At 44.6% G+C, this 27,608-nt stretch overlaps 1 protein-coding gene across 5 annotated transcripts in view; it reads right to left on the reverse strand.

Annotated features, from left to right (window-relative positions):
• LOC124555490 (transcription factor CP2) overlaps positions 1–27,608 on the reverse strand; it is an 897,377-nt gene that overhangs the window by 335,837 nt on the left and 533,932 nt on the right. For all 5 annotated transcript variants that reach the window (XM_047129415.1, XM_047129412.1, XM_047129413.1 and 2 more), the window contains one exon: positions 24,788–24,914. In XM_047129415.1, the coding sequence (XP_046985371.1) occupies positions 24,788–24,914 (127 nt within the window). The remainder of the gene's footprint in view (positions 1–24,787; positions 24,915–27,608) is intronic.

The raw sequence follows: 27,608 nt of genomic DNA on the forward strand, positions 1-27,608 counted from the left end.
CCGCACAGTCCATGACTGCAGCGTTTAGACCGCTCGGCTAATCCCGCGCGGCTGGATCTAGCAATTCGTGTTGCATGTTATAGCTGCAGCAAACTATAAATAAAAACGCGTGAAGTTTTGTTTTCTGCCTCAGCAACGCGGTTAAGTCGTCTCGTTTTTTACGCGACGGTATAGGGAGCAAAGCCTCGAAACATCCTGGCGGAAATGACCAGATCGATGGTTATTGATCCCTGATTCAGGATACCCGCATCGTTTCTCGCAGAAGGCTACACCTGCCGAAAGGAAATTCGCAAATCTAATAATCACATGCGCACTGAGTGATTGGGAAGAGCTCAACAAAGAGCGGTAACAAGCAAATGATAATGTTGAGCTAGCAGGTACGAAGAATGGAGACGTTTACACACAGAGGGATGATTTACTCACTGGCATGCTTTCGGTTGAGAAGCCGTCAACTGTCGGCTATTGCTAGTAAGTGTTAGAGAAAAAAAAGGCGTGGCGTAAGAATGTGTTGTCTTTTCCCATCGTGAAAGCTCCTTGAACAATGACGTTCTGTTTAACGACCACTACATCATTAGGAAAGTTTTTCTGGCATCACATCGGTGGAACCACACCCTCAGAATGGCGTTACACCAGCTTCTAACACCGTATCCATACCGGTGAAGATCATCTCACGCTCACAGAAAGAAAACAGCTGCGTGTCTAAGAGACTTCTACACGACTGGACAATGTAACACGAGACAGAGTAAATGTATAGTAATTTCACTGTAGTTATTGTGAGCAGTTACATTTTGTTATTTTTAAACAGTGAAGTATGACTGTTGGAACTGGTCGTAGGTTGTATTCCAAAAATGAACAGCATAGAAACAGAAGTGATGACACTTTCTGCAGGATCCGACCATCATTTTGTAGGACAATGCTCAAGCACGTACAGTGCAAGCTGTTACTGATATGTTTGACTGATGGGGCTGCTAAGTGCTATACCACCTACTGCACTCCCCTGACTTAAGCCCTCGGAAGTCCAAGTGGATTTCTAAACTGAAGGAAACACTTCACAGCATTCGCTTCAGAACTGCTACAAATTCGTCGGGCAATAGGCCGTGCCGCTCGAACTGTCAACACAACTGGCACTGCTAAGAGTATCCTACGACTTCCACATCACTGGCAACGGGTTATACACAACGCTGGTGACTACTTTGAAGGCCAGTAAAACCTTGAAACACGTATCTATTTTGTACGAGCTGTAAACAAAGTAGTTGCCACTATTAAAGTCCCAACCCTCGTTTATACAGACTGCCGAGGTACTAGTTGCTCCAGAAATACCAGGTCCTCATTATTATGTACAATGACACGTTTGGTTAATGTTACAGAATAAATTCTGGTATCTAGTTTTAAGGTGTTAGGTGGTGGGTTCCTGGATAGATTACTTTGATACACACAACAAATACACTCCTGGAAATTGAAATAAGAACACCGTGAATTCATTGTCCCAGGAAGGGGAAACTTTATTGACACATTCCTGGGGTCAGATACATCACATGATCACACTGACAGAACCACAGGCACATAGACACAGGCAACAGAGCATGCACAATGTCGGCACTAGTACAGTGTATATCCACCTTTCGCAGCAATGCAGGCTGCTATTCTCCCGTGGAGACGATCGTAGAGATGCTGGATGTAGTCCTGTGGAACGGCTTGCCATGCCATTTCCACCTGGCGCCTCAGTTGGACCAGCGTTCGTGCTGGACGTGCAGACCGCGTGAGACGACGCTTCAATGAGGGACAGATCCGGAGATCTTGCTGGCCAGGGTAGTTGACTTACACCTTCTAGAGCACGTTGGGTGGCACGGGATACATGCGGACGTGCATTGTCCTGTTGGAACAGCAAGTTCCCTTGCCGGTCTAGGAATGGTAGAACGATGGGTTCGATGACGGTTTGGATGTACCGTGCACTATTCAGTGTCCCCTCGACGATCACCAGTGGTGTACGGCCAGTGTAGGAGATCGCTCCCCACACCATGATGCCGGGTGTTGGCCCTGTGTGCCTCGGTCGTATGCAGTCCTAATTGTGGCGCTCACCTGCACGGCGCCAAACACGCATACGACCATCATTGGCACCAAGGCAGAAGCGACTCTCATCGCTGAAGACGACACGTCTCCATTCGTCCCTCCATTCACGCCTGTCGCGACACCACTGGAGGCGGGCTGCACGATGTTGGGGCGTGAGCGAAAGACGGCGTAACGGTGTGCGGGACCGTAGCCCAGCTTCATGAAGACGGTTGCGAATGCTCCTCGCCGATACCCCAGGAGCAACAGTGTCCCTAATTTGCTGAGAAGTGGCGGTGCGGTCCCCTACGGCACTGCGTAGGATCCTACGGTCTTGGCGTGCATCCGTGCGTCGCTGCGGTCCGGTCCCAGGTCGACGGGCACGTGCACCTTCCGCCGACCACTGGCGACAACATCGATGTGCTGTGGAGACCTCACGCCCCACGTGTTGAGCAATTCGGCGGTACGTCCACCCGGCCTCCCGCATGCCCACTATACGCCCTCGCTCAAAGTCCGTCAACTGCACATACGGTTCACGTCCACGCTGTCGCGGCATGCTACCAGTGTTAAAGACTGCGATGGAGCTCCGTATGCTACGGCAAACTGGCTGACACTGACGGCGGCGGTGCACAAATGCTGCGCAGCTAGCGCCATTCGACGGCCAACACCGCGGTTCCTGGTGTGTCCGCTGTGCCGTGCGTGTGATCATTGCTTGTACAGCCCTCTCGCAGTGTCCGGAGCAAGTATGGTGGGTCTGACACACCGGTGTCAATGTGTTCTTTTTTCCATTTCCAGGAGTGTATATTCAACCTACATGAGGTCAAAAATTTTAGTTTCAGTTTGTAATAACAATAGGTACATAAACTGGTGTTGTTGAATGATGAGCTGCGACTTAGTCTGCAGAGTGTCTCGCCGTCTATTAATTTGGCACACCCCTGATAAAACTTTACAATTCTGCCACTACCGTGAAGAAGCACGGGTATGGGGGGCGACATTATTTATGTCTGAAGCAGCTTTATGTTAGCAGGACGTATACTTTCCTAGATGTGCTGCAATGGATGCGATCTGTATGGATGTCGCTTTTCAGTGACAGTCTTTTACTTTTGAATTTAGACCATTGTTCCATCTGTTCGATGTTAATTTTCGGACTCGAAGGTTTAGCTGCAACATAACGGCCCACGGTAGGTGCCATCCCTGACCGGTTTTCCAGTGCAGCTAAACCCGTTGCCATATCTCATAGCATTGGCTGCTCACTTTTCAATGCATACCTTACTGCCGTAGATTTTTGTTGTTTCGCGGCTCTCTAACCTATAAAGTACGGACTTACACGAAAAATAATAGGTCTCTTTTGTGATTTTGACCTGTTTGCTATTGAACACACATCAGACTCAATACAGTTTGAAAGGGAAAGAGAGAAAACAAAAAAAAAGTGACAGAAAATAAAGGAGAAAATACAAATAATCAGTGCGTCCTACGAAAGTCAGTTATGGACACAAAATTACACGAAATCTCTCTCCTCTAGCAAGACTGAGTAACCAACTATCAAGAGAGAGAGTGCTACATTTAAGAGTGTTTGGGTACTACGTTGTTCTCACTCAAGCGTGACTTGTCAATGACATGTAAATCAGATCATCACCACTTTAATATCTGGTTATTTTTCTCTGCAGGTGTACCCCGTGTGCACGTGATATTCTGGTTTGTGATGCTCTAAAGGCATTAATAACTTCAGAGTTCTAATAAAGTAAGTAAGCACTGTTGATCGCATAGATGCAATGAAACGTGATTGAACAAGAAAGCTAAGAAGTATGTAAGATAGCAACAATAGGCGGAACGCAGGTCCGGGTACGCACTTACGACGCACTGTCAACTTTCACCTAACCAAGTTCCAGATTTTTACAAAATATCAAGTGAAAGCATTTATAGAAAAAAATCAGCTTCAGTTGCCAGTAATTTCTTAATTTATTCCACGACTGGTTTCGGAGCATGAAGCATCTTTCGGTGCCACCAAATAATTATGGGATCATAGGTGTGTTGTGGTCGGGCCAATCAACCATGGGGGAGGGGGGGGGGAGGTGTACACTCACGTCAAACAAACGCATGGGAGCGCAGGACTAACAACCACAACGCCTGCCTGGACAGCACGACACGGGGTGATAACCCATTAGTGATATTTGGTGGAACCTGAAGATGAAGCTTTATGTTTCCAAACCTGCCGTGGAATAAATTAAGAAATTACTGGAAAATGTGGATTTAAGTTCTACAAATCCAGATTTTTAATCAGTTGCTGCCTGTCTTTCCTAATTGCATACATATATTATTTCATTTACATAGCAACAATTTCATGGCTAAAATATTCGATCATCAACGGATCCAGGTTAACATACTTAAAACTCCAAAGAATGGATCATCAAGTAGAAACTCCGTCACAACACACGGCATGCCACAATAACAACTGTTATGAAGCATATCAGCCGCCTCACCTCTTCCACCCACGTCCACATTACCAATCTACTGTTCTCAGCAGTACGCATATTTACGAATTTGACTTGGTTACGTTTTTAGGGGAAATTTCAGTACATATATCAAGAATATGATAATATTTCTGTTTTAAAGACAATGACTCGTACGTTTGATTGAGAGGAAACGATAAAGAAAAAAATAAAACTGTAACGTGGAAGTCCAACCAAAATCATTCGTCGAAGACACTGGATGGAGGCAATGTTCTCGGGTAAATTTGTCCGGTGACCGTCCATCAGCGACTTCTGAGCAGACTCTTCGTTTCTTCATTTTTCATTACGGTTTCTGCTGCATCACAATAGATTCATTACCCGCGAAACTTAGCTGCTTTCCAAGTCATTGCTCCATTTTAAGGCGCTTTTTAAATCCCGATGACTGCAGTTTATACCCTGCTTCTGCCATGCCGTTCAGCTTTTCAGAACTATCCCTGAATTAACTACGAACACACAGCTCGATAGTTACGGACAAGGTCATCGCTAATTCTTTGTCTGTGTCTTGTTATCACTCGGGTCTTCGCCTCTAATGACCTCGTTGTCAACAGGATATCAAATCCTAATAAACAAGCCGAAAGGAAATATCCACATCACGTGCGTTGCAGCCATACTCAGTCATCCTGTATACAACGATCGTTACTCCTGAAAGATTCTACAGCTATAAGAACACAGTCATTGAAATATAGACTTTATTCTAACGGGTTGTGGAGCCAGAGGACCTCCGTCATTCAATTTATTACCTGATCGAGCGCAAAATGTCGTTTATGTATCACATTCAGAATGTAATAGATAAATGGGCAGATCCAATTGCTTTGTAGAGCTTTATTTACTCCACTGTCAGTTTCGCCTTTTTTTACGTTAATCTCAAGTGTTTCTGAAACTGTCAGTCAAACGATAGATGGATATATGTATATGGTTGAAGACGAAAAAACAAGGCTTACATAACACATATTTATGTGATTGAATTTTTTCGTGCTGGGAAATTAGAAGGAGCGATCTGTTTTACCAGGTAAAAACTTTCTAAAGCCAAGACTGCATAAATATTTCTTCATTTACAAATAACCGATTTCGACAGACTTTTCTGTCATATTCTGATCTTCAAAAATGTATGTTATACCATGTGTTCATTAACACATGTTGTAACATTAATTTTTGAAGACCTGAAGATGACAGAAAAGCTTTCGAAATCGGGTGTTTGTAAATGAAGAAATATTTATGCGATCTTGGCTTTAGAAAGTTTTTATATGTTAATGTACAGACAAATTATAAAACTTACAGCGACGAAATAATATTCAAAAGCTATAAGTACAAGTCTGGTAGCTTTAAATACTTGCTTGTCTCATGATGTGAGAATACGATCATCTAAGGACTGTATAATTCATTACATTATCATTCTTCTTGGGTTAACAGAGATTTATGTTTCGACATAATGCAAATTCGTATGTGTCAAAACATAAATCTCTGTAAACCCAAAGAATAAGTGTAATGTAATAAACTATACAGTCTTGAGATGACCATATTCTCAAATCATTGGACAAGCAAGATTTTAACTCTACCAGACTGTACTTCACAGTGGTTACTACACTGGTGCCGGCCGGTGTGGCCGAGCGGTTCTAGGCGCTACAGTCTGGAACCGCGCGACCGCTACGGTCGCAGGTTCGAATCCTGCCTCGGGCATGGATGTGTGTGATGTCCTTAGGTTAGTTAGGTTTAAGTAGTTCTAAGTTCTAGGGGACTGATGACCTCAGCAGTTAAGTCCCATAGTGCTCAGAGCCATTTGAACCATTTTTGAAAATGGCTTAACAAAAATGCCACAACCGGTATTGGACTAAATAAAGTTGTACAGAGCAACTGGAGCGGCATTTTTATTAATTAAACAAATGTGCGGAGCATATGGAGAAACTAACATTCAGAAAGCTTTCCTCAGACATCTAGACGAGTTCTAGGTTTGTAAACTGGTTCAGCTGGAAGTAAGAGTCTGATAAACACAATAAATATAAAGGAATGATTTTGCTATTGAATCATGCTATTCTCCAACGAACAACTTTATACATCCCTTCCAATCATTGTGCTATTCCCAAATTAGCATCATCGCTCGGCAAATTAGCATCATTACTCGAGCATTCGTTATAGACTACAGCACAAAGAGATGATAACATAAGGCAGAGCTCAGAAAGAAAGAAAATAGTAAAGTAATGTGATATCTGACTCAGTATTTCATTTCATCAAAACTTATTCTGTTTTTCTTATCAGCATAGGGGGATAAATACCTGGTGTGGTTCTGACGTCATCCAAAATACTATAAAATGAGGTTAGTGTTTTTGTTGCCGTTATCCATGAGGTCAACAGCAACGGAGGGTAATCTTTGAAAGGACAAGGATGGGGAAGGAAATTGGCAGTGCCTTAATCACTTTGAGAATACTAACAAGGGAACCTCGCCATCGCACCCCCCTCAGATTTAGTCATAAGTTGGCACATTGGATAGGCCTTGAAAAACTGAACACAGATCAATCGAGAAAACAGGAAGAAGTTGTGTGGAACTATGAAAAAAATAAGCAAATATACAAACTGAGTAGTCCATGCACAAGATAGACAACATCAAGGATAATGTGAGCTCAGGAGCGCCGTGGTCCCGTGGTTAGCGTGAGCAGCTACGGAACAAGAGGTGCTTGGTTCAAGTCTTCCCTCGAGTGAAAAGTTTAATTTTTTATTTTCAGTTTATGTGACAAACTCTTATGTTTTCATCACTTTTTTGGGAGTGATTATCACATCCACAAGAAAACCTAAATCGGGCAAGGTAGAAGAATCTTTTTACCCGTTCGCCAAGGGTACAAGTTAGGTGGGTCGACAACATATTCCTGTCATGTGACGCACATGCCGTCACCAGTGTCGTATAGAATATATCAGACGTGTTTTCCTGTGGATCAAATGTTTTCGGTTCCAATTGGAGAGGCACGTCCTTTCGTCTACTAATCGCACGGTTTTGCGGTGCGGTCGCAAAACTTATTACAGTGAACAGAGACGTCAATGAATAAACGGACAGATCATAACTTTGCGAAAATGAAGAACGTAAACTTTTCACTCGAGGGAAGATTTGAACCAAGGACCTCTCGTTCCGCAGCTGCTCACGCTAACCACGGGACCACGGCCCTCCTGAGCTCACATTATCCTTGATGTTGCCTATCTTGTCCATGGACTACTCAGTTTGTATATTTTGCTTATTTTTTTCATAGTTCCACACAACTTCTTTCTGTTTTCTCGATTGATCTGTGTTCAGTTTTTCAAGGCCTATCCAATGTCCCAACTTATAACTAAATCTGAGGGCGGTGCGATGGGGAGGTTCCCTTGTAAGGAAAACCTACATCTAGATGTGAGGATTGGGATTTGAACACCGCTCCTTACAAGTTCTAGTGCCTTAACCACTGGACCACATCGCTTAAGTAAAACACGAGCCTATTTTGGTCTTCCTCATAATCATCAAAATTTCATACAGCAGTTCCTTCATTGTAATTCGCGAACAAGAACTAATTGTTAACCGACGTGTACTGTGAAACTGTTGAAATGTGTGACTTGGCAGAAACTACAGTTGGTTGACGTAACCATCGAGAAGACGAAAATTATTATTTCGTGTTTGTTCTTCTTGTGTTAATATTCTCTATTGTTTCTTTTCCTTTGTCTAAAAATGTTACTTCACAGACTTAGGAATAACATCATTACTCTCTTTACAGTTTTAAATGCCCAATAAAAGGAGGAGAAAGGGTCCTTACTGTTAAAATAGCTGGCGCGACTAGTAGCTACGACAATGTCCAGAATGATTCCGCCAGTGCTGTGTGTCCCTGTAAATCCACAACCAGAAATTACTTATCGTTTTCAGTTGAAGGTTCATTTTTCCCCCGGAGGATCTGAATTAAAAAAGACTGTTGTTCAAGCATCCATAGCAGACGCACAAATACTGCGACTAAATCAATGTGAACATGTAAGTCACAGAAATGAGGAAGTGTTTGCCATCGTAAAGAAAGTAAAGTTTAATAATTAAAATACTGGACTAATGACCGTGGGTCGCGACAAATGCAATGAAATGCCATTTACGTGTGAACAATGGATTACACATTGAAATGAAATTCTTGTGCAGATTACAATTGCTTACCGATCCGGGAATAACGTAAGCTCGGAATAGAATTTATTGAATTACGAGGGCGAGGGCATTTCTTGCACTGGCACACATAAGGGGTTAATATTATTAAAAAATTTTATTTGTTATAATGTTGTAAACTGCGCAAAAATTCAATGTCAATTCAACAGAGCAAACAATTTCATTGACAAGGGTTTTTAAAGCAGTTGTGTCACATGTGTTCCGATGAAAATTGGTAAACTCTAATACTGTGTCATCATAAAATTCTTTGTATCGAACAGTTTGACACCTGGGGGAATTAATGCAACGTTCTTTAAAGTTTAAGAGGCTCTACTGGTTTTTTCCTCTTCTTCAGTAGCTCATAAATAAGCATCTTAATTCAAGTGCGTCCGTATTTCTTTTGAATGTTGTCCACGTCCCAAAACGGCAAGCAGCGATGAAAATATTGCTCTGAAAGGCTGCTGCTTTATCTGAAATTATAGATCAGTATTTTTTTAAAAGTATTGTTTATCTTCCTGTTTTCTTTACAAGCCTGTATGTTTCTTCTCACCCCGCTCATCCCGTCGGTACAGAGAGAGACAAATAGTACAGCTAGTGTGCAGTGCCTCACACGATGCACTAGAGCGGAGTTTATACAGAGGGACCGCAGAAAATTAGCGACGAACTAAAGCAGAGTTCTACCCATCATCATGCCGATACTGCTGACTGAAACCAGTTGTAAACAGTAATGAAATTCTAAACTCAGATTGGAATGTATACCGCAGAGACAGGCTCGACAGAGAAGGGCGAGGCGTGTTTATAGCGATGAAAAGTGCAATAGTATCGAAGGAAATTGACGGAGATCCGAAATGTGAAATAATTTGGGTGAAGGTCACGGTTAAAGCAGGCTCATACATGGTAAGTGGGTGTCTCTATAGGCCCCCTGGCTCAGCAGCTGTTGTGGAAGAGCACCTGATGGAAAATTTGGAAAATATTTCGAGTAGATTTCCCGACCATGTTATAGTTCTGGGTGGCGATTTTAATTTGCCGGATATAGAATGGGAGACTCAAACGTTTATAACGGGTGGCAGGGACAAATAGTCGACTGCAATTTTTTTAAGTGCGTCATCTGAAAACTACTTTGAGCAGTTAAACAGAGAACCGACTCGTGGCGATAACATATTAGACCTTCTGGTGACAAACCGACCCGAACTATTTGAAACAGTTAACGCAGAACAGGGAATCAGCGATCATAAAGCGGTTACTGCATCGATGATTTCAGCCGCAAATAGAAGTATTAAAAAATGTAGGAAAATTTTTCTGTTTCGCAAAAGTGACAAGAAGCAGATTTCAGAGTACCTGACGGCTCAACACAAACGTTTTGTCACAAGTACAGATAGTGTTGACGATCAGTGGACAAAGTTTAAAACCATCGTACAATATGCATTAGATGAGTATGTGCCAAGCAAGATCGTAAGAGATGGAAAAGAGCCACCGTGGTACAACAACCGAGTTAGAAAACTGCTGCGGAAGCAAAGGGAACTTAACAGCAAACATAAACATAGCCAAAGCCTTGCAGACAGACTAAAATTACGCGAAGCGAATTGTATTGTGAGGAGGGCTATGCGAGAGACGTTCAATGAATTCGAAAGTAAAGCTCTATGTACTGACTTGGCAGAAAACCCTAAGAAATTTTGGTCTTATGTCACAGCGGTAGGTGGATCAAAACAAAATGTCCAGACGCTCCGTGAGCAAAATGGTACTGAAACAGAGGATGCAGACTAAAGGTCGAAATACTAAATGTCTTTTACCAAAGCTGTTTCACAGAGGAAGACTGCACTGTAGTTCCTTCTCTGGATTGTCGCACAGGTGACAAAATGGTAGATATCGAAATAGACGACAGAGGGATACAGAAACAATTAAAATTGCTCAAAAGAGGAAAGGCCGCTTGACCTCATGGGATACCAGTTGGATTTTACACAGAGTACGCGAAGGAACTTGCCCCCCCCCCCCCCTTCTTGCAGCGGTGTACCGTAGGTCTCTAGAAGATCCTAGCGTTCCATAGGGTTGGAAAAGGGCACAGGTCATCCCCGTTTTCAAGAAAGGACGTCGAACAGATGTGCAGAACTATAGACGTATATCTCTAATGCCGATCAGTTTTAGAATTTTGGAACACGTATTATGTTCGAGTATAATGACTTTTCTGGAGACTAGAAATCTACTTTGTAGGAATCAGCATGGATTTAGAAAAAGACGATCGTGTGAAACCCAGCTCGCGCTATTCGTCCACGAGACTCAGAGGGCCATAGACACGGGTTCTGTGTTTCTTGACTTCCGCAAGGCGTTCGATACAATTCCCCACAGTCGTTTAATGAACAAAGTGAGAGCATATGGACTATCAGACCAATTGTGTGATTGGATTGAAGAGTTCCTAAATAACAGAACGCAGCATGTCATTCTCAATGGAGAGAAGTCTTCCGAAGTAAGAGTGATTTCAGGTGTGCCGCATGGAAGTGTCGTAGGACCGCTGCTGTTCACAATATACATAAATGACCTTGTGGATAACATCGGAAGTTCACTTAGGCTTTTTGCGGATGATGCTGTGGCATATCTAGAGGTTGTAACAATGGAAAATTGTACTGAAATGCAGGAGCATCTGCAACGAATTGACGCATGGTGCAGGGAATGGCAATTGAATCTCAATGTAGACAAGTGTAATGTGCTGCGAATACACAGAAAGAAAGATCCTTTATCATTAAGCTACATACAGCAGGTTAGCAACTGGAAACAGTTAAAAATGGCTCTGAGCACTATGGGACTCAACTGCTGAGGTCATTAGTCCCCTAGAACTTAGAACTAGTTAAACCTAACTAACCTAAGGACATCACAAACATCCATGCCCGAGGCAGGATTCGAACCTGCGACCGTAGCGGTCTTGCGGGTCCAGACTGCAGCGCCTTTAACCGCACGGCCACTTCGGCCGGCGGAAACAGTTAATTCCATAAATTATCTGGGAGTAGGCATTAGGAGTGATTTAAAATGGAATGATCGTATGAAGTTGATCGTCGGGAAAGCAGATGCCAGACAGATTCATTGGAAGCATCGTAAGGAAATGCAATCCGAAAACAAAGGAAGTAGGTTACAGTACACCGTTCGCCCACTGCTTGAATACTGCTCACCGGTGTGGGATCCGTACCAGATAGCGTTGATAGAAAAGATAGAGAAGATCCAACGGAGAGCAGCGCGCTTCGTTACAGGATCATTTGGTAATCGCGAAAGCGTTACGGAGATGATAGATAAACTCCAATGGAAGACTCTGCAGGAGAGACGCTCAGTAGCTCGGTACGGGCTTTTGTTGGTTTCGAGGACATACCTTCACCGAGGAGTCAAGCAGTATATTGCTCCCTCATACGTATATCTCGCAAAGAGACCATGAGGATAAAATCAGAAGGATTAGAGCCCACACAGAGGCATACCGACAATCTATACGAGACTGGAGTAGAAGGGAGAACCAATAGAGGTACTCAAAGCACCCTCCGCCACACACCGTCAGGTGGCTTGCGGAGTATGGATGTAGATGTAGACTGTTGACAAGTAAACCACTTTGCTAACTCTTTCCTTATCATAATATGTATCTGTTAACAGGATACCTGAGAGTTAAACGATAAACCAACCTAGCAATCAATACATCAGCACGAGAAACCTAACCACAGGCAATTATCAAGCCAATTGTCCTTTGGGCGCTTGTTTACCGCCTGTTGGGTTCGACGCGGTTGTGCAACTTTCCCGTGCTCAGTAAGGCCAACGTTCATGGGACTAGGCTACTCCGGTAGCGGAGAGACTTGTTGACGCATATCGATCTCTTGTGAGACTAATGACAGGTAAGCCGAGGCAGCGGCCACGGATACGGTAACTGGAACTCTCAGTACAAACATTCCTAGAGGAAGCCCTACTTTGGACGTTGCCTCTGACTGCCTAGCGTAGTATTGGTACGCAGCAAAGGATCAGAGGTCACATTATACACTTCGCACTAGAAATAAAGGGTCACCTTCTTTTAAACCCCGACATTTTCACCCGATTTGAAGCAGAAGTTTGAAATTTTGTTCAAACGTGCCTGCAACCTCCCTCTGCGATGGTGCACAGGCGTGACGCCCCATGACGTCGCCATTGGGCCCGGTAACGCTTCAGACAACAAGGTTTCGACACACGAAAAAAACAGGCCAGAGCACAGACGTTCATATGAGGTGTAAGGTGGGTTAGTGACGTCACATTGGCACCAAAACTGACCACATTTCTGCCAAACGCCACCTTCGATGTGTCATGCGATGGGAAGGTCGTCACACCCTCTTACCCACATCTCACTACTTCTCTTGACGCTTTGTCGATGGACGTCAAATACACCGCCGCTCACAATCGACACGAAGAGGTCTCAGGAGGTGGTATAAAGGGCGTCAATGAAACAACCCCTTCTCCTCTCATTTACACACATTCCTGAGTCGAAAACGATAGTTCACAGTGCGATGTGTCAGAGAACGGCGTTCTTGACAACATTTGCCACTGCTGACACTCGCCGGCCGATCCAATCCTCCTCTAAGGACATCGTGGGATTGCAAACCCACTGAACGCGATCCAACTTCTTTGTAGTGTAGGGCAGCAGTGTTTGCTCTGGTAAATACATCTACATCTACATACATACTCCGCAATCCACCATCCGGTGCGTGGCGGAGGGTGCCTCGTACCACAACTAGCATCTTCTCTCCCTGTTCCACTCCCGGGTTCGATTCCCGGTGGGGTCAGGGATTTTCTCTGCCTCGTGATGGCTGGGTGTTGTGTGATGTCCTTAGGTTAGTTAGGTTTAATTAGTTCTAAGTTCTAGGGGACTGATGACCGTAGATGTTAAGTCCCATAGTGCTCAGAGCCATTTGAACCTGTTCCACTCCCAAACAGAACGAGGGAAAAATGACTGCCTATATGCCCCTGTACGAGCCCTTATCTCTCTTACCTTATCTTTGTGGTCTTTCCGCGAAATATAAGTTGGTGGCAATAAAATTGTACTGCAGTCAGCCTCAAATGCTGGTTCTCTAAATTTCCTCAGTAGCGATTCACGAAAAGAAAGCCTCCTTTCCTCCAGAGACTCCCACCCGAGTTCCTGAAGCATTTCCGTAACACTCGCGTGTTGATCAAACCTACCAGCAACAAATCTAACCGCCTGGCTCTGAATTGCTTCTATGTCCTCCCTCAATCCGACCTGATTGGGATCCCAAACGTTCGAGCAGTACTCAAGAAAAGGTCGTATTAGTGTTTTATAAGCGGTCTCATTTACAGATAAACCACATCTTCCCAAAATTCTACCAATGAACCGAAGACGACTATCCGCCTTCCCCAGAACTGCCATTACATGCTTGTCCCACTTCATATCGCTCTGCAATGTTACGCCCAAATATTTAATCGACGTGACTGTGTCAAGCGCCACACTACTAATGGAGTATTGAAACATTACGGGATTGTTTTTCCCATTCATCTGCATTAATTTACATTTATCTATATTTAGAGTAAGCTGCCATTCTTTACAGCAATCACAAATCCTGTCCAAGACATCTTGTATCCTCCTACAGTCACTCAAAGACGACACTTTCCCGTACACCACAGCATACACAAACAGTCGCACATTGCTATCCACCCTATCCAAAAGATCATTTATGTAGATAGAAAACAACAGCTGACCTACCACACTTCCCTGGGGCACTCCAGATGATACCTTCACCTCCGATGAACACTCACCATCGAGGACAACGTACTAGGTTCTATTACTTAAGAAGTCTTCGAGCCAGTCACATATTTGGGAACCAATCCCATATGCTCGTACCTTAGTTAGGAGTCTGCAGTGGGGCACCGAGTCAAACGCTTTCCGGAAGTCAAGGAATATGGCATCCGTCTGATACCCTTCATCCATGGTTCGCAAGATATCATGTGAAAAAAGGGCGAGTTGCGTTTCGCAGGAGCGATGCATTCTGAAGCCGTGCTGATGCATGGACAGCAACTTCTCTATCTCAAAAAAATTCATTATATTCGAACTGAGAATATGTTCGAGAATCCTGCAACAAACCGATGTTAAGGATATTGGTCTGTAATTTTGAGGATCCATCCTTCTACCCTTCTTATATACAGGCGTCACCTGCGCTTTTTTCCAGTCGCTCGGGACTTTACGTTGGGCAAGAGATAGGAACTCTTCAAAACCGTTCGACGAAATTTGAACATATTCCGTAGCAGCAAATGATGTTTTTGCTTTTTCAGGCCATCTGTTTCGCGCACTTCTGTAGCATGATCACTGGATTTTGGAGGAAGGGGGGCGGGGGGGGGGGGGGGAGGCAGACGTGCTACACTGACATGCAGATGCAGGTGTATAGAACGACAGATGTACCTCTAATATCCCTCAGCTTGGCAACACCCTTGGTGCGACCCGTGAACCTTTGTTGTGGACTTTAAACAATGCACCTGTACAGAGGCAACCTTTGACCGATTCCTAGGCGTCTGTGGGCCGCCAATCCTCAACACCCTGTAGGTGTGTGGCATTATGCTTATGCTCTAGTGCCTGCTTGCGTAATCGGAGTTAGTCGAAAGTGCTCAACAAAGGTGCGTGGGTGGCACCACTGGTGTTGCCAAATGCCGAACTGTTAGGGTCTGGCGGCCGCGGTGGCCGAGCGGTTCTAGGCGCTTCAGTCCGGAACCGCGCGACTGCTACGGTCGCAGGTTAGAATCCTGCCTCGGGCATGGATGTGTGTGATGTCTTTAGGTTAGTTAGGTTTAAGTACTTCTAAGTTCTAGGGGACTGATGACCTTAGATGTTAAGTGTCATAGTGCTCAGAGCCATTTGAACCATTTTTTTGTTAGGGTCTTTAGAGAGACCCTTAGCCATTTTATTCATGCGGTGTGAGTGTGGATCCCCTCTCCCCATCCCCCTCCCCAATCATCATGCCACAGAGGGGCGCGAAATAGGAGGCCTTAAAAAGCGTAAACATCCTTTGCTGCTGGAGAACACATTCAAATTTCATCGAACAGTCCGCACTGTAGTAAATTTATAGTAAGATCCTATGGGACCAAACTGCTTAGGTCATTGGTCCATAAGCTTACACACTACTTAATCTAACTTAAACTAACTTACGCCATGGACAACACACACACCCATACGCGTGGGAGGTCTCGAGCCTCCGACGGGGAGAGTTTACAAGTGGCAGTGGCCCCACGTTGGACAGTGCACCAAGCACGTGGTACCCCCGCCACATATGCATTTAGCAGCGGACTCACTGCAACAGTCTGTGTCATCCCGTGCTACTGGTCGGAGTCTAGCAGCTGCTATGCTAAGGACTTACCGTCCCTGTGTATGCTGTCGTTAACACCACAAAAGAAACACTGCATTTGGGGTGGTGCCAGGACCGGGAAGCATGGAATACTGTTGAATGGCATCGCATTGTATCTGGCGATGAAACGCGGTGCTGCACAACCTCAGATGACAGTCACCGAATATACTGGCAGCCTGGGGAGAGGTACTATTCTTTCCATGCTTTGCAGAGGCACAGTGATGTTATTCCCGGCGTCATCGTGTTGGGAGCCATCGGGTATGACTTCAGGTCACGGCTGCAGTTATTGAGAGAATTCTGACGAGACACCGGTACGTGACGGACATCCTGAGTTCTCATGCGACAGTATCGTGGTGTCATTTTTCTACAGGATAATGCCTGCCCACATATGGCGCGTGTCTTTATGACCTGTCTGCGTGATGCTTGGGATTTCAATTTTCTAATGAATGGAATAAAATCACATATCTTCCTAAATGGTGAAGTTCCATTTCGTTCCCTCCTCTCCTTGAGGGTGCTTCAGTTTTTTTGTCAGGCGTTTTACAGTATATACAAGGACATGTCACAAGATAAAAAACGTAAAACCAGAAATCTCCCACTACTTAACTAAATTAAAATATCTAACTCGCAATCGACGTTAAATACGTGAGGGAAGAAATAAAATGTAGTAGAGGGGAGGGGTGTGTTACGTTGAAGGTTTAGCATAGACGTTCCGATCAAAGTATTGGAAGCAGGAAACAAAAGTTATCGACCAGTACGAAAAGCGGGTACGCTCTTTAGCACAGCAAAAAAGCTTTCTGTAACTGACGCCCATACAACTTGAAGGGATTAAGAGGGAAGGAATATAAAATCACACAGAGGCAGCAATCGGAGAGAGGCTCAAGATCATTTTGTAGACGCAAATCCAAAGAACCATAAAGATACCGCAGCAAAGAATAGCAGAAAAAAAAGCTTTCGAAGTTTGTGCTTATAAATCCTGAGTCATTTTGGAAAAGTGTCATCTCATTTTCTGATGAGTGTGAATTTATCATACATGACTCTGCAGTAATGTTGATGATGATGAAATAATGATGGCAGCACAAACACCCAGTCCCCGGGCGGACAAGATCCCCGACCCAGCCGGGAATCTTAACACGAAACTCCGTGATCCGGAGGCAGCGACGCTAGTTACTAGACCACGAGCTGCGGACGACCCTGTACGAAAGTAATGCGTGGGACTGTAACATCGAATCACTAGTAGCATGTCTAGAAACGACCATGAAACGCGGTGGAGACCGCGTAGTTATATGAGAACACATTTCTACCGTAGGTGTCAGAGATCTGACATTAAGTGAGGACAATAAGGGTGAGAAGCAACACATCAGTATAATGGGCCATACTGTATGCGATGATGCCGATAAATTACACACAATAATACGCTCATATCTCAACATATAAGTTGCAGCATTAGAAAATTGCAGCGAAATGCAGGAAGATCTGCAGCGGATAGGCACTTGGTGCAGGGAGTGGCCCCTTAACATAGACAAATGTAATGTATTGCGAATACATAGAAAGAAGAATCCTTTACTGTAGGATTATATGATAGCGGAACAAACACTGGTAGCAGTTACTTCTGTAAAATATCTGGGAATATACGTACGGAACGATTTGAAGTGGAATGATCATATATAATTAATTGTTGGTAAGGCGGGTGCCAGGTTGAGACTGATTGGGAGAGTCCTTAGAAAATGTAGTCCATCAACAAAGGAGGTGGCTTACAAAACACTCGTTCGACCTATACCTGAGTATGGCTCATCAGTGTGGGATCCGTACCAGGTCGGGTTGACAGAGGGGATAGAGAAGATACAAAGAAGAGCGGCACGTTTCGTCACAGGGTAATATGGTAAGCGTGGTAGCGTTACGGAGATGTTTAGCAAACTCAAGTGGCAGACTCTGCTAGAGAGGCGCTCTGCATCGCGGTGTAGCTTGCTGTCCAGGTTTCGAGAGGGTGCGTTTCTGGATGAGGTATCGAATATATTGCTTCCCCTTACTTATACCTCCCAAGGAGATCACGAATGTAAAATTAGAGAGATTCGAGCGCGCACGAAGGCTTTCCGGCAATCGTTCTTCCCGCGAACCATACGCGACTGGAACAGGAAAGGGAGGTAATGACAGTGGCACGTAAAGTGCCCTCCGCCACACACCGTTGGGTGGCTTGCGCAGTAAAAATGTAGATGTAGAAGTACCGAACACGATACCAGACAAAAATATTCAACTGCAGTCGCGACATACGCATTTTTGGCACTCACTGAACACGAAACTGAGAAACTGAAATTATTTTGGAGAGGTCTCTTGGGAAAGTGGAATATTAGTATATCGTCAGCTTTGACGCAGAATTCAGTGTAATATGTCCATAAAAGTAAGAGTCGTAACAAAGGCCAAGCGAATACTGATAAACTAATTTCAGCCAATGTTGATACATAAGTTAACACCGACAAATATACGAGTCGATAGGCATAGACGTGAGAGGAAACACAGCATACATGAACTACGCACTTATCTGGGCTAACAAACAAGGAGCGACGCACTCAAGGCATACGAAACGCATGCCTGACAGAGAGGGGAACACTGAATCATGATGCGCTACAGTGGTAAATACACTGTCTCATCATAAGTATCCGGACAACTCTATGTAATGCGGAACTGACCACTAGATGTCACGAGAGGCGGGCCCACCAGTACAAAAATGGGTGCCAGCAGCGAAGTAGTGTCATGAGAATGGGTCGTTCGTGAGAGCTCAGTCGTTTCGAACGTGGACTAGTCACTGGATGTAACCGTTAGGGACATTCCGATCCTTCTACGGCTGCCTGGGTCGATTGTTGGTGATGCGATTGTGAAATTGAAATGCGAAGGAAGAACCACAGCCCAACCGAGACCAGGAAGACCTTAAGGACTGAGACACAGGGACCGTCGAACACTGCGGACGGTGGTTGAAAAAAAAAAAAAAAAAATAACAGCATATCAGTGCAAGGAATCACTCGTGAGTTCCAATTTGTTACCAGCAGTCCACCTACACTATTGGCCATTAAAATTGCTACACCACGAAGATGACGTGCTACAGACGCAAAATTTAACCGACAGGAAGAAGATGCTGTGATATGCAAATGATTAGCTTTTCAAAGCATTCACACAAGGTTGGCGCCGGTGGCGACACCTACAACGTGCTGACATGAGGAAAGTTTCCAACCGATTTCTCATACACAAACAGCAGTTGACCTGCGTTGCCTGGTGAAACGTTGTTGTGATGTCACGTGTAAGGAGGAGAAATGCGTACCATCACGTTTCCGACTTTGATAAAGGTCGGATCGTACGTAGCCTATCGCGATTGCAGTTTATCATATCGTGACATTGCTGCTCGCGTTGGTCGAGATCCAATGACTGTTAGCAGAATGTGGAATAGGTGGGTTCAGGAGGGTAATACGGAACGCCGTGATGAATCCCAACGGCCTCGTATCACTAGTAGTCGAGATGACAGGCACCTTATCCGCATGGCTGTAACGGATAGTGCAGCCACGTCTCGATCCCTGAGTCAACAGATGGGGACGTTTGCAAGACAACAACCATCTGCGCGAACAGTTCGAGGACGTTTGCAGCAGCATGGACTATCAGCTCGGAGACCGTGGCTGCGGTTACCCTTGACGCTGCATCACAGACAGGAGCGCCTGCGATGGTATATTCAACGAGGAACCTAGGTGCACGAATGGCAAAACGTCATTTTTTCGGATGAATCTAGGTTCTGTTTACAGCATCACGATGGTCGCATCCGAGTTTGGCGACGTCGCGGTGAACGCACATTGGAAGCGTGTATTCGTCACCGCCACCTTGGCGTATCACCCGGCGTGATGGTATAGGGTGCCATTGGTTACACGTCTCGATCACCTCTTGTTCGCACTGACGGCACTTTGAACAGTGGACGTTACATTTCAGATGTGTTACAACCCGTGGCTCTACCCTTCATTCGATCCCTGCGAAACCCTACATTTCAGCAGGATAATCCACGACCGCATGTTGCAGGTCCTGTACGGGCCTTTCTGGATACAGAAAATGTTCGACTGCTGCCCTGGCCAGCACATTCTCCAGATCTCTCACCAACTGAAAACGTCTGGTCAACGGTGGCCGAGCAACTGGCTCGTCACAATACGCCAGTCACTACTCTTGATGAACTGTGGTATCGTGTTGAAGTTGCATGGGCAGCTGTACCTGTACACGCCATCCAAGCTCTGTTTGACACAATGCCCAGGCGTATCAAGGCCGTTATTACGGCCAGAGGTGGTTGTTCTGGGTACTGATTTCTCAGGATCTATGCACCCAAATTGCGTGAAAATGTAATCACATGTCAGTTCTAGTATAATATGTTTGTCCAATGAATACCCGTTTATCACCTGCATTTCTTCTTGGTGTAGCAATTTTAATGGTGAGTAGTGTACCATAATGAATGTGCGTATGGAGTTAAAAGTAATAGGGTACTATGGCCGAGCAGCTCCTAAGAAGTTGCACATTTCTGTAATCAACGCTAAGCGACGGTTGAGGTGATATAAAAATCGACGCCGCTGGCAGTCGGTGACTGACTGTTGTGGGTTGGCAGGAGAGCCAACACCGGGTACTAGAGGAAGCCGAAAGGCACGCGTTTTAGCTCACGCAGGCTGGCGTGAGGTCTGGAACAGGACAAGGAATTTAGACTTTAGAAAAACGGACGTAGCTGGTGGAATACTTAACTTTAATCCATTAATGATGAGTGTCGCTCTTGACTGTACATGACTCAGTATCAATAGTAACTGGTAATGGCGCCTTGCTAGGTCGTAGCAAATGACGTAGCTGAAGGCTATGCTAACTATCGTCTCGGCAAATGAGAGCGTATTTTGTCATTGAACCATCGCTAGCAAAGTCGGTTGTACAACTGGGGCGAGTGCTAGGAAGTCTGTCTAGACCTGCCGTGAGGCGGCGCTCGGTCTGCAATTACTGATAGTGGCGACACGCGGGTCCGACGTATACTACCGGACCGCGGCTGATTTAAAGGCTACCATCTAGCAAGTGTGGTGTCTGGCGGTGACACCACACTGACAACGAGTTTTTTGGTGTGATGACTCACGCTGTACCACGTGGCAGTGCAATGGAAATGTCTGAGTTTGGCAAATAGCTGGAGAACGTTACCTACCATCATGCGTAGTGCCAACACTGAAGCACGGAGGAGGTGGTGTCGTGGACTAGAGGTATTTTTCGTGTTTATGGTGTGGTCCCCTTACTGCACTAAATGAGGAAGAATATAAAACATTTTACAGCACTGTGTCCTGCCTACAGTAGATGAACAGTTCTGACACAATGATTGACTGTATCAGTACGACAATGCATCCTGTCACAAATCAACATATCTGAGGCACTGGTCTGTGAAAATAACTGTCCTGCCCGGAGTCCCGACCTGAACCCAATGGAACACCTTTGAGACGATTTAGAACGACGACTTCGCTCCAGACTCCAGCGTCCAACATCATTACAGTCTTGTATTCGGTTCTTGGGGAAGATTGAGCTGCGATTCCTCCACAAACATTAAGACGCCTTATTGAAGGTGTCCACAGCAGATTTCAAACCGTCACAAATGCGAAGGGTAGACACATTGAGGCGTAGCGCCGTATACCGATCCTGCCTTGGAGGCAGTTAAGTGTGAGATGTGTCTCAGAGCTGGATAGCGACAGATGGTGACGCGAGACTGGACACGCACTTAGATTATGTATCAGCCAATAGAGGACAGTATTGGATAGTGACTGTGATTTAGTTTCGATTGTGCCCACTAGAGTGCACTAAAGTAATAGAATGTTTTTCATAAACTGTTGTAGAATTTTCATAAAGTGTTATTATGTCTTTTTGTGCATATAAAATGTTATAAATGTGTTTTAGCAGTATGAATGATGCGTGAATGTGGTTTAAGATTAATATGAAGGTAATTGTTTAACGAGTTTGTAGTGTGATTTAGTGTGGGAGCATTTCGAAGAAGTATGGATGAGGACAAAGGAGGTTTCTGTAGAATAGATTTTTAAAGTAAGTTTATGGTAAAGGGAAAGTTAATTCAGGTATAAATAACAGTAGTAAATAACTTTATGCATAAACAAAACTTCAGCATATTAGATAATTACGTCGGTAAAAAGTGCAGTCGTTAGGTTTACTATTTTGCGATTGGTTATTGATGAAAAGCGCGGACTGACGCGGGAGAATGTTGTTTTGCTATTGGATGTTGAGTTAACTGACCAATGGTAAAGCAATATCCTTCGCGCGCCTTTCTCTGCTGGTAGAGAAGACTTGGCGTATTGTAGAGAGGAGTCGGAGCCTAGCCATGAAACAGTTCGGACGTGTGTAGTAGTAGTTCCGATGGAAATGATAAGTTGCCGGATCTAGCAGTGTTTCATACATCAAAAGTGTTGTAAAGTGACGGCATAATTATTCCGATGGGCGTGTAGAAATTTCGGAATTTTTAAGTGAATTTTGTGACGAGAAAAGACAAATTCCGCGTGGCGTATTGAGCAGGTCGGTGGCTAAAAACTGTGACTGCATTAGGTACCGACAGATTTAATATTTGTCGAGCATTCTCAATCAAAAACAATCCGTATTTCGGTAGCTATTAGTGCGGGAAATGCAACACCATAAACTTGCTAACGTGAGTGAAATGGATTGTGAGTGACTGTGTTAAGACTAACACGGGCTTGGCAGTGATACTTGTTCACCTAAGTTTCAGAATACATTAATTAAGGACAAAATTTACAACCTTTCATTTCGTGTGAAAACTTTCTCCCAAAACGTAGATTAGCTACTTTAATTGCAGCCTGGTTCACGTTGAAGTACAGTAGGTTTCGCTCGACTTCCCGACTGATGATCTGCTGAGACAATGTTCACAGGTAGGTGCAGGTTCGCCGTATTAGGGACGGAAGGAACCGCGCCGCCGCAACACCCCATATTAATCTCCACTAATGTTAAAAATTAGGTGGACTGACAAGGAAAGGAATGAGGAATATCGGCCCAGAATCGGAAAGGAAAGGAGTATGTGGAAAACACTGACAAGGAGAAGGGACCCGATGACAGGACATCTACTGAGACGTCAGGGAATGGCTTCTATGGTACTGGAGGGAGCTGTAGAGGGTAGAAACTGTACAGGAAGACAGAGATTGGAATACATGCAGAAAATAATTGAGGATGAAGGTTGCAAGTGCTAGTCTGAGATGAAGAGGTTGGCACAAGAGAGGAATTCGTGGCGGTTCGCATCAAACCCGTCAAAAGACTGATGACTCAAAAAAAAAAAAAAAAGGGGTGTACGGATACTTTTGATCAGACAGTGTAAATCGAATTATCGTTTGCTCATGATAGGTAAAATATGGTATATTAAAGGTAATAGTGTACATATAAAATTATTCTCATCTATGCAGAGTAAAAGCAAAAGATGTAAGCAGCAACATCTCAAGAATTACTAAATTAACTTATGTCTTATAATTTACTTCGTTGCTGTACGGAAGTATGAGGATTTCACAGCAAAATAGGACCATATTATTACAGCAGGGCAGTGCAGTGTCATGTATCCACACCCCGCAACTGAATCATATGTGGAAATGCTTACTGTACGTGCTAAAAAATCGTAACACTACGGACAGGAATAGTTTTAGCTATCATTTATCCAAACATCAAGCAAAGCTGTACTTTTACAGTGATCACTCTTTATGCTTTGTAATGAAGAGAACTGTGTTTGATGTGATTACCAGCCTTATTGCAGTCGCGAAAGACGTTCTCTCTAAGTCATAATACGTTCTAACTGCGACCACTGACATCGGAATGTAAAAGCTAACCACTATTTTATTTTTTATTTCTTTCACGCTGATCGCCTGTTGCACAATATTTTCTTAAGAACTTGATATTTATTTTCTATTATGGAAAGAAACTTTTTGTGCAAACTTCGTGTTGTGATTTAAATAATCCTTACAGGAAAGCAGTGTGCATAAACGTATTGTAAAACAGCTGCTAGCCACTAAATTGACGAAATATTTAAATCAATTTACGGTTTTTGTCATTAACAGTTCAGAATAGTCAGTTCACTTTCAGACGACAGCAATGCGCCGGCCGTTGTGGCCGAGTGGTTCTAGGCGCTTTAGTCTGGAACCGCGCGACCGCTACGGTCGAAGGTTCGAATCCTGCCTCGGGCATGGATGTGTGTGATGTCCTTAGGTTAGTTAGGTTTAAGTAGTTCTAAGTTCTAGGGGACTGATGACCTCAGATGTTAAGTCCCACAGTGCTCAGAGCCATTTTTGACAGCAATGCGTTTATGAAAGGTAACACAGATTTTTTTTTTTGGTTGGGTGGTACCCCACAGTACAAAGCAGACGAAGTGAAAATTAAGCTAATTCCTATTCGCAAAGTGAAAACAACAGTAATATGTACAAAGAGCGTAACAAAATGAAACGTTTTCACTGGCACAATGACGCGACGAAGTATTTAAGACATGATCAACACGACTGCTCTTAAATGAACTCCAGATATCTGAAGATGAACTGACAGTTTGAAATTGATAATGACAATATACCTATTTCACCAATTTAGTGGCTGTTAGCTGTTTCACAGCAACGAATTTTATTATAAAGGCATTGTTACCCTCCAAATTTCAGCTGCAAACAACGTACTCGTTTTGCTGTCTGGAGTGGAACAAGGGAAGTAGTTCACTGCAACCAGACTGAATATGTAATGCGGGTACTCACCTCATGCTGTAGGATCCGGTGGTGAGGTCGACCCCCAGGCCCGAAAGGCTCCCGTCCAAGTCGGCTGCTAGGTTGTCATCGATGTCCTCCACTTGCCAGCTACTCATCTTCTCTCCCCCACCCGTTCCTGAAACACCACAAACGCACACATTTTACTAACCACGAAGACAGCAAGGAAAGAGTTTAACGTCCTCAGCCATTACAGACGGACCACTAGCTTGCTGGGCACGAATGGAAGACTGCATGCCGGCATTCGTGTAAAATCATGCAGAGCAACTGCAGAACAATTTTTCCAGTGACTGGACTGGGGTTTAAATACAGCAATTTCTGTAAAATGAGAATTAATCACAGGCGAAACGCTAGTGAAACTGAACACGAGGTAAACAGCAGCACTTGGCAACCCAGAAAATTGCACAGTTTTCCACAGAGAATCAGAGTACAAACTTGACAGTGATGGCACTGACTGGCGCAGAATATCTCATACGCTGGAGGCGCCCAAGCACAATGAGAAGAGCAGCAACGCCGGCCGAGAGCGAGCGATGGATGTGTGGGCCCGTCGCCAGGCAGATTTTCTTTGCTGGCTTTTTCCGGCACCAGCAGTCGCTCTTCCGGGCCACTCACCTTGTTCCGGAAATTTCCAGTTGCGAGCCATCTCCAGCAACGATAATAGAATTACCTAGACTGTGCAGCAGAAACGTGGCGGTTCTCAGTGTTGTACGATGTGGTTCGTAGCACTCAGTCCTTGCATCTACATCTACACACTTTCTCCACTAGGTGCATGGCGGAGGATAACTTGTAGTACTACTAGCCATTCCTTTTCCTGTTCTACTCGCGAATGAAGCATGGGAGAAAAGACTGCGTTTATGCCTCCGTACGAGACCCAATTTACACTGAAGACCCAAATAAACTGGTACACCTCCCTAATATCGTGTATGGCCCCCACGAGAACGGAGAAGAGCCGCAAAACGACGTGGCACGGACTCGACTAATGTCTGACGTAGTGCTGGAGTGAATTAACTCCATGAATCCTGCAGAGCTGTCCATAAATCCGTAAGAGTACGAGGGGGGTGGAGATCTCTTCTGAACAGCACGTTGCAAGACATCCCAGATATGCTCAATAATGTTCATGTCTTCTCAGTGTTCCTGGAGCCACTCTGTATCAATTCTAGACCTGTGGGGTGTCGCATTGTCCTGCCGGAATTGCCCAAGTCCATTCGAATGCGCAGTGGACATGAATGGATCAGACAGGATGCTTACGTACGTTTCACCTGTCAGAGTCGTATCTAGACGTATCAGGGGTCCCATAGAACTCCAACTGCCCGCGCCCCACTCTATTACAGAACCTCCTCCAGCTTGAACAGCCCCCTGCTGACATCCAGGGTCCATGGAGTCATTAGGTTGGCTCCATACCCGTACACGTCCATCCGCTAGATACAATCTGAAATGAGACTCGTCCGAACAGGCAACATATCTCCAGTCATCAATAGTCCACTGTCGGTGTTGAGGGGCTCAGGCGAGGCGTAAGGATTTGCGTCGTGTAGTCATCAAGTGTACACCAGTGGGCATTCGGCTAAAAATGTCAACATCGATGATGTTTCGTTGAATGGCTCGCACGCTGACACTTGCTGATGGCCCAGCATTGAAATCTGCAGCAATCTGCAGAAGGGTTACACATCTGTCACGTTGAACGATTCTCTTCAGTCGTGTTGGTCCCGTTCTTGAAGGAACTTTTTCCGGCCGCAGCGATGTCGGAGATTTTATATTTTACAGGATTCCTGATACTCACGGTACACTCGTGAAATGGTCGTAAGGTAAAATCTCCACTTCATCGCTACCTCGGAGATGCTGTGTCCCATCTCTCGTGCGCCGACTATAACATCACATTCAAACTCACTTAAATCTTAATAACCTGCCATTGTAGCAGCAGTAACCGACCTAACAACTGCGCCAGACACTTGTCTTACGTAGGCGTTGCAGACCACAGCGCGCGTTCTGTCTGTTAACGCATCTCTGTATGCCTATACCAGTTTCTTTGGTGCTTCAGTGTATCTTGTCTTCGCGCTCCTTGCGCGATATGTACGATGGCGGCAGTACAATCGTTCTTCAGGCGGCGCAAACGCCGGTTCGTGACATGTTTTTCCCTCCAAGGATTCTCATTTGATTTCACACAGCATTTTCATAATACTCACGCGTTGATCGAACCTTCCGCTAAAAAATATTGAAGCACTTTTTTGAATTGCTTCGACATCTTCCTTTAATCCTACCTAGTGGGGATCCTAAACACTCGAGAAGCACTGAAGAAAGGATCACACTAGCATTCTGCAGGCTGCAACAAGACGGCACGGCTAAGCTTTCACGAAACATTTCTCGGACGTAGAGGAAGAAAATACATAACATGGACATGGGTCCAGAAACGCTTTATTTTCATGTTACAGCTCATTTTCCACTTCTCTTCGTAACTGCATTCATCAGGGGATACACACAGAAACAGAACGTAACAGCATTGAATGTAACGTTTTCTTGCATGGTACCCACTTGGTTACAGTATGAAACATTTTCTTAAATGATACGTTGAAAATTCCCTCTGTTAGCAAGGATATATTCATCAACGCATCATCGCATTAAATCCCTGATGCGCTGATGTACCCCTGGAGAATCAACAAAGATTTTCTGTCAACGCTTGGGCCAGCATTGTTCGTGACTGTTAGTGCGCGTTCGTCCACGCACGCTCAACGGGGAAACGCTTTCTTTGAGAATACTCTACCTATCCTGCTAGAACGTGTACGACAAAAGATATAACCTATGTGATCAAAAGTATACG

Source organism: Schistocerca americana, chromosome X (genome assembly GCF_021461395.2).
Source record: "Schistocerca americana isolate TAMUIC-IGC-003095 chromosome X, iqSchAmer2.1, whole genome shotgun sequence".
Classification (NCBI taxonomy): domain Eukaryota; kingdom Metazoa; phylum Arthropoda; class Insecta; order Orthoptera; family Acrididae; genus Schistocerca; species Schistocerca americana.